Below are 7,222 nucleotides of genomic sequence, written 5' to 3' on the forward strand. Positions count from 1 at the left end.
TTAAGTACCACTATTACTAGATTAAATTAGTTAGTATTCTAGGTTTTAGCTACCCCTTCTTAATCAGACTTAAAATTTAAAGGCTAAGTAAATAAAATTAATTTTTGTTGAGCATTCCTGCATAATAGAATTTTCTGGACGAAATGTCACTAATTGTAGGCTCGCAATAAAAACCTGAAGGTCAGATAAGATACTAAAAACATTAATATCGAAAGTTAATATGATCTGTTTCTAATTTGACGCATGCCTAACACTTATCAAAAAGGGCTGAAACATTACAACCAAAAACAATGATTTAAAGTATATCTTACTTAATAACTAAATAAATGAAACACGTAACATTGAAAAACCAATATGATGTTATATTAAAAACAGTTACATTACCCATTTCATACGAACATATCAAAAGAAAAGGTACCCGTAAATAAAAACCAGACAAAATAAAGATGTTTGAACATCGCGCCTTAGTTTTAATGGGCCAATCATCGCTATAAAATTTTTCGAGTATAGGTGGCAGCAGTGAGTTATCAACGTTAAAATGGCGGATTCTGGTGGTAGTGGATCAACAGCAAGCACTATTTTGCAAGCCAAAGAAACGTTTGAGAGTAAATATTTTTTAAATGAAATTTTAAACTTTTCATACGTCTTTGCCGAAAATAAGTTTTATCACAGCTTTTAAAGTTTGAGGAAAGCGCCATTAATGGCATAATTTGTAGTCATTTAGTGTGTTGTGCAAATTGCGCTTTGTATGTAGACCTGTTCAATTTGGTTCATAAATTATACTTATAGTCATACTGAGAAGTGAAGACGTACAACTCTTACAAATGTGTTTTGATTAATTACACAAGTTAATTTTTATAGTAATGGTAATATTTAATATTATTAATGGCAGTGTTGTACTTAAGATACATTTTTAATGTATAGATTTAAATAGCAGGAGACGTGTATAGGCTTAGAAGTTAAATTTACACACTACATTTCGAATTTTTGTTTCGTTACATTAGGATATAATGTACAGTTAGGAGTTTTAAAATTAAAGAAATATATAAAATATTTAAGTAACATACTTGGTGAGGAAGTTTCCAGAAAGACCATAAAGCTCAATCATAAGTAAAAAAGGAACGTATGGTACTTAAAAGAAAATTTTCAAAGTAAATAAATGTCGGCGTGAAGACAAAATGTTCAGTTAGTGTGAAGTAATTTAAGTACACTATGAAAGCTGTTCCACGAAAACAGAAACAAACTTTTTTTTTGTATAATGCTGGATTTGGAAATGCCTGTTAATATGCACCATTTTATAGTATTAAATATCATATTTCTAATTTCTCTATTTTACCACTGAAAACAGATGAACAGTTTCAAAATTGTACATATTCCTAGTAATATTGACCATGTAATTCATGTTATCTCTTATTTCTGTGTTCTGAAAAACCATTTGTCACTGTTAAAATTACAGAATTAAATTTTACTTTTATAACTTCTGCCTGAACTCTGAATATGGATACCTGTATTCTTTCTCTGTTAAATGAACTGAAACAGCTAGTGAAGTATGTAGCTGAACCGTTTGTTTATCCATTGGCTAAAATGTTGTTTTTTATCGTTGCTTTCTCAAGATATTTGTTTTGTACTTTGAATCATTAACTGTTTTTATATCAGTGGAAAATTCAGCAACAAGAAATTAAGATGGACTAATACACTTTTATTGTTACATCAGTAATATATGTGGATTCCTCAAAACAGGTTTTACTTATCAAAAGTGACCCACTTGGTTCACACATCCTGTTGTTATGCAGCCCGTAAAGTTCACTAGAATAAGGTTATTCAAGAAGAGGAATCAGAGATCAGTTATTTTGTGCTTTATTGAAGAATGCATGATGATATATACTTTCCGTTTCATTATTTTGTAAGATATTTTGTGAACTCTTGTTTTTTTCTGTAGTTATACAAGAGATATCAAGACTGCTAAATACTGGTTTAGATACTGAAACTCTGGCAATCTGTGTTCGTCTCTGTGAAAGTGGAGTAAACCCAGAAGCCTTAGCATCTGTTATTAGAGAGCTTCGAAGGGAGAGTGCAGCTGTCAAAGTGAGTTACGTTAGGTTCACTTCTTGAAAGAAAGATCTTTCATCAGAAAGTCTTAAGTTATTAAGTTTCTTGTTTTGTGACTTGCTTCTTTCAGTCAACATAATTTTTTTAGAATCCATTATTCATAGCTCTAAATTCTGTAAACTTTTGTGGCAGAAATGTAGTAAAGAGGGGGAGGGGAATAATCATCACATATTATTTTTCAGCTTTTATATCTTTAAAAAAATTGTGTTTCATTTACTAATAAATCTCAGCTTTTTAATTTATGTGCTACTTATTACTGAAAACCTTTATCTTGTCTAATCATGAACTGTTCACTTGTGGATTTATAATTGCATTCATCTTAAAATGTTTTAACTCCAAAAAAATGTATTATGTTGAAAAAATGTTGTTATTTCAAAGGAATATGTCATAATCTAGTATATGTACACATACATACGTATGTATTGGTTTAACTGTTCTTAAATAAAATTTACATTAAATAATGTGGTATTGAAAAAAAAATGATCTATTAAAATGAACTCTCATCCATACGGTAAACTTTTTTATTTTGCTTTGTGTTTATTTTACATATCTATATGTTTGAACAGGAAACTTTAGACTACAATATCAATTAAATTTTTCTTTACAAATTAAAACAAGTAGTAATTATTTTGTCACATGATTTAAAGTCTTGGTGTTTTTTTAAATTTTATTCTCTCAGAAATAAATATGTAGTTGTAACATTTAGTCTCTCCTCACTTGTGATAGGCTGGAGAACCAAACCACTAACCTCCAGACAACTCTTCAGGGATGAACAATGGAAAGAAGTCCATGATTGATGAAATAGTTTTGTTTTGAACTCAATATACTAACTTGTCAATTTTTAAAACGTTGTATATAATTTTTTTTTTCCAATAGCTCCAAGTATACCTGCATTGTTACAATGGACAAGAATTAAAAAATCTTGTATATACCAACAATAATAACAGTGGTCTCTTGTGTTAAAAATAATTGATATTAAAATAATACAAACCTTAGGTGTATGTTTTCATAAGTGGAAAATGTATACTTGTTACAACAGTTGTCCTTATCTTACACACAAGTAGCTAGGGTGAATTAACTTTGTTTTTAAATGTGATTGAATCTCTGTAAGACATCATTAGTTTCTGTTAATGGTTGAAGTGTATTTGTGAAGGTTAAACAAGTAATAACTATTTGATATGACAAGAACCCCACTTGAAACAAAAATGTATCTCAAGATGGCTGATATAGGTTTTAAAACTTTTATTAAAATAGAGAACAATATTTTGACCTTCTTAGGTCATCTTCAGGTTAACAAAGAAAATGACCTTAGAAAGTCAAAATATTATTCTCTACTTTATTTTAATGAAAGTTTTAATACCCATAACAGCCATCTTGAGATAAGTGTGTAATGACTGATATTTATTCATTAAAATGTATTCTATACCCTCCCTGAGTATGTCAAATTCTAGAGTCAAGAAAAGTATTTTGTGTGGCTTATAATAATATATACACACATTAAAAAGTGGAAATTTTATGTGGAAGGAAACAAAAACTTTATGTATGGTGAAATAACTTATTATTATGATCATAACTTTTTGTCATAATTTCTAAAACCTCTGTTTTTTTGTGAGTATTATAAAGTACTTGTCAATTTTATACATATATATATATATATGCAGGTGTTTTTCACAATGTGTCCACAAGAACAGATCAAGTATAGTAACAATGTCATTTAGAACAATATTTTGCATATTGCAGCTTTTATATGTATAAACACTAGTAGCTGTTGCTCTTCTGATTAAAAACCTAGTGGTTTAAAACGTTAAGCTTACAAAGAGCAGGTCGTGAGATTGAAATCTGACACCAGAAGAGACTACACTTCCAGCCATAGAGGTCAATCATACTTTTTGTTGGTGACAGAGATGGTAGTGAGCCATTTACCTTCTCTCTGTTCAACAGTTCAAAATCAGTAATGTTGTCACAAGTATAACAGAAGACAGAGTATTATATAACATAGAAAATCATCAAACTCAATTTTAATGTGTTCACAAGGTGCTTTAAAAATGGTAGAATAAATTAAATAAAGAGGTAATTACTGTGTGAAGAATGAACAACAAAGAGTAGGCTTAGAATTGAAAACTTGTATACTAGCTTGTTACTGTAAAAACAAAAATTCACCACCTAAAAATATCTTTAATGATAGGGGACAGAGACAATATTTTACTGAAAAATGTATTAAAGACATACCAGGTCTGTCCCAGAAGCTGGATAGCTAGGCCATCCACCTCTCTGCACAGTAAGAATTGTTTACACAAAATAAGCACACAACAAAATTAAGGAAAGTATTATATGAATAGTGAAGACTGTTATATTGAACAGTTGTACTAGAAGCTTGCAGTTACACGTTTATATAACAAGCTCCAGTTCTGTAAACAAACAAACCAGAACTAAGAATTTAAAATAACTTCCTTCTAAACCAGTGTTTTACAAACTGCAAAGAAGTGGCACCCTCTAACTTAGCAAGGTTTCTGTTGTGTCCCCCCCCTTCATGTTATTAAAATAATTTTTTTCAACTGAATCAACGTTATCTTTTATTTATTCTTAATAATTTTTTAAATGAAAAAATGCTTGTGAGAATTGAGTAAATGTGAGAGCAGAAATAAGCTTTCAGAGCAAAGTGATGATTTGATAGACTATCATTGTTTCCAACTCTCCTGTTTCTTTAGTTAATATTTTTGGACTCTCCTGCAAAATACTGCCCTCTGTTGGGAAAGCATGTCCCACAATTTGGAAAATCCTGTTATTAGTTATCGAAGTTTGGAGTAATGATTTATGATGATAAACTGTCACATTGAAACAATTTCAGTTTTTTTATTTCTGGAATTTAAGCAAAAAAATGAAATCAGTTCATAAAATTTGCTTCTTTTTTATTACATAAACTCCACATATTTGTTCCAAATCTTCAGAATAACTAATTTTTTTACTTAACCTATTTACTCTGATTGACAAAATTAAGTTTCTGATTATCTCATCTGTTATGTTGTAATATTTAATTTATTTATTTCTTGAGTCGGATTTAAACCCACTCACATACCAACTAAGCTAAAGTTTAACAAATCAAGCTACCATATTCTTCCCCTCTAACAAACAAAACCTAAACTTGAGCCTTATTCTTAGGTTTGTGGAATGATCGGTAGCTGGATGCCAGGTTTTCTGTGGTAAACTTGGTTTTTATATGTTTCATGTACACTGTAGAGTTTAAACACAGGACTACTCAGATGTGAGGTAAAACCTTTTTTTTCCTGCAGTATTTCAGTTGTAAGAGTCATGACTGGATCCACACTACTGGGAATAGTATACTTGCTTGGGCTTTTGAAGATTTTATGGTGACTTGGCACTTTCTGGTTGGTTGGATGACAATCAGGTACAATGTATAAATAATCAACATGCGATAGTACTTTTAAGGTCTTGAGCTAACACTATAAGATTGCAGGTAACTGTAATCAACTAATGTAAAAGTTGTTAGTTAACTTTTTGGTTGTTTGGCAACTGAACAGCTAATGGAAATAATTCTTAATCAGTCCAGTTCTATTTTTTATATAAATAAAATATAAGAACAGTAATATTACGTTGGTAGATTATCCTTTGAATGGTTGTGATGGATATATCCAAATAACAACTTGTACTTTATACAGCTTATGAGAGATATAAATTTTCTGTATGAAATGTAAGAAGTAAACATGACTAAAAAATCATTTGTGTCTATCAGCATTAGGTTTTGTTCATGACAGATATTTCTGTTGCCATCCAGCACAGGATGAAACCATAGTTTTGTCACGAGAACTTTAGTTTTGTTTTTATGAATAGAAAAGAAATAATAATTATTAGTGAAGAGTGTACTTACTGCAACATAGTTCAGAGATCACTGTATTTCTGTTTTGAACATGAAAAATCCATGTTTGTGATTGTTCTTAAAGTAAGTAATGTATAATGTAGTAGCATTAGTAAACCCTACAGTTGCAGAGGTGTAGAAGGCAAAGTAAATGTTTGCATGTGTAAAATTAGGAAATGTGAGTGAAAGGAAAACCCATCATGGTCAGGGTCCAAGGTTCCTCTACAGTGAGCCCTGAAAGCAGTTCAGTTCTAGGTTAAATTTTATGCATTCTCTTGCTTTCCGTAAGAGTAATTTTTTGAACTTTGATGTGTTTTTACTGTGTCAGATTGAAAAAATTCTACACCATTGAGTTCTGATGCTTTACAAACAGTAAGATGAAAATGTATATATTGTTCTGTAGGGGAAAAAAATCCAGTCTTTGTTTTGTTAAACTGTTGTAAATGTTGAATTTGCTGTATTATTGGTGTAAGTTTAACATATATCATTTACATTATGCAAAGTATTTCAGACAACATGATGTCATATGTGATAGGTGCTACTATGAAAACTAATGAATGACTTGTTTATTTTCACTGTTTTGATTTCAAATTTATTTATTTAAATCATTGTGTTTTATGTAACATTACAATAAATTATTGTGTATTTTCAATAAAAATATATTAATTTTCCACGTATTCTTCCTACTATGGGTGTTGTTAACAAGAAACTAAATGCAAAAATACATTAATTCAGTTTGCAATGATATTTCTTCCCTATATCTAATAGGACTTTGTACTTTTAAGTTGAACTGTTTGGTTTTTGCCCTGAAATATAAGAGAACTATTTGTTATGTTACATAATTTATGGCTTTTTTTAAACCAAGAATAACACTGGAAGCCAAGAACGATGACTGTTCCACACCCTTGAGTTAATTTACCAATCTTGATTCAGTATTTTAAAACTAGTTAAGCTAGGAATGGTGTTTGAAGTTTTATTTTACCCTAACGTTAATACAACATAAACAGCTTGTCTGGAAGAGTACCGTTAACAGGTTTAGAATAATTAGTGACTTGCGAAGAAAAAAAAAAATCCAAACAGGTGACTTTATATTTATATATATACACACATTTATATAGGTGAACTGAAAATTACAAATACCCATGATCTCTGGAAAAACAAAAGTAAGGAGTTGAAAGAAGGTAAATTTTCTCAATGAAAAGCAGGTTGAAAATCTTAAGTATTTGTTCTAAGCGTCCA

At 30.0% G+C, this 7,222-nt stretch overlaps 2 protein-coding genes across 3 annotated transcripts in view; one reads left to right on the forward strand and one right to left on the reverse strand.

Annotated features, from left to right (window-relative positions):
* Window positions 1-481, reverse strand: part of LOC143240476 (uncharacterized) — a 25,226-nt gene extending 24,745 nt beyond the window's left edge. For both annotated transcript variants that reach the window (XM_076482944.1, XM_076482943.1), the window contains exon 1: window positions 385-481. The gene's annotated coding sequence lies outside the window, so the exon portion shown is untranslated. The remainder of the gene's footprint in view (window positions 1-384) is intronic.
* Mzt1 (Mitotic spindle organizing protein 1) lies at window positions 467-6,655 on the forward strand. The gene is made up of 3 exons (XM_076482945.1): window positions 467-605; window positions 1,940-2,085; window positions 2,836-6,655. Exons 1-3 carry the CDS (start codon window positions 539-541, stop codon window positions 2,854-2,856), a joined length of 234 nt encoding a protein of 77 aa, XP_076339060.1. The 5' UTR covers window positions 467-538; the 3' UTR covers window positions 2,857-6,655.
* Window positions 6,656-7,222: the final 567 nt, after the last annotated feature.

This window comes from Tachypleus tridentatus, chromosome 13 (genome assembly GCF_004210375.1).
Source record: "Tachypleus tridentatus isolate NWPU-2018 chromosome 13, ASM421037v1, whole genome shotgun sequence".
Classification (NCBI taxonomy): domain Eukaryota; kingdom Metazoa; phylum Arthropoda; class Merostomata; order Xiphosura; family Limulidae; genus Tachypleus; species Tachypleus tridentatus.

Bases quoted from the DNA above. Each gene is read 5' to 3' on its own strand.
- Mzt1 (XM_076482945.1), top strand. From the start codon at position 539: ATGGCGGATTCTGGTGGTAGTGGATCAACAGCAAGCACTATTTTGCAA. The intron at 606-1,939 runs GTAAATATTTTT...TTTTTTCTGTAG, and splicing joins AGCCAAAGAAACGTTTGAGA to TTATACAAGAGATATCAAGA. The intron at 2,086-2,835 runs GTGAGTTACGTT...CACTTGTGATAG, and splicing joins GGGAGAGTGCAGCTGTCAAA to GCTGGAGAACCAAACCACTA.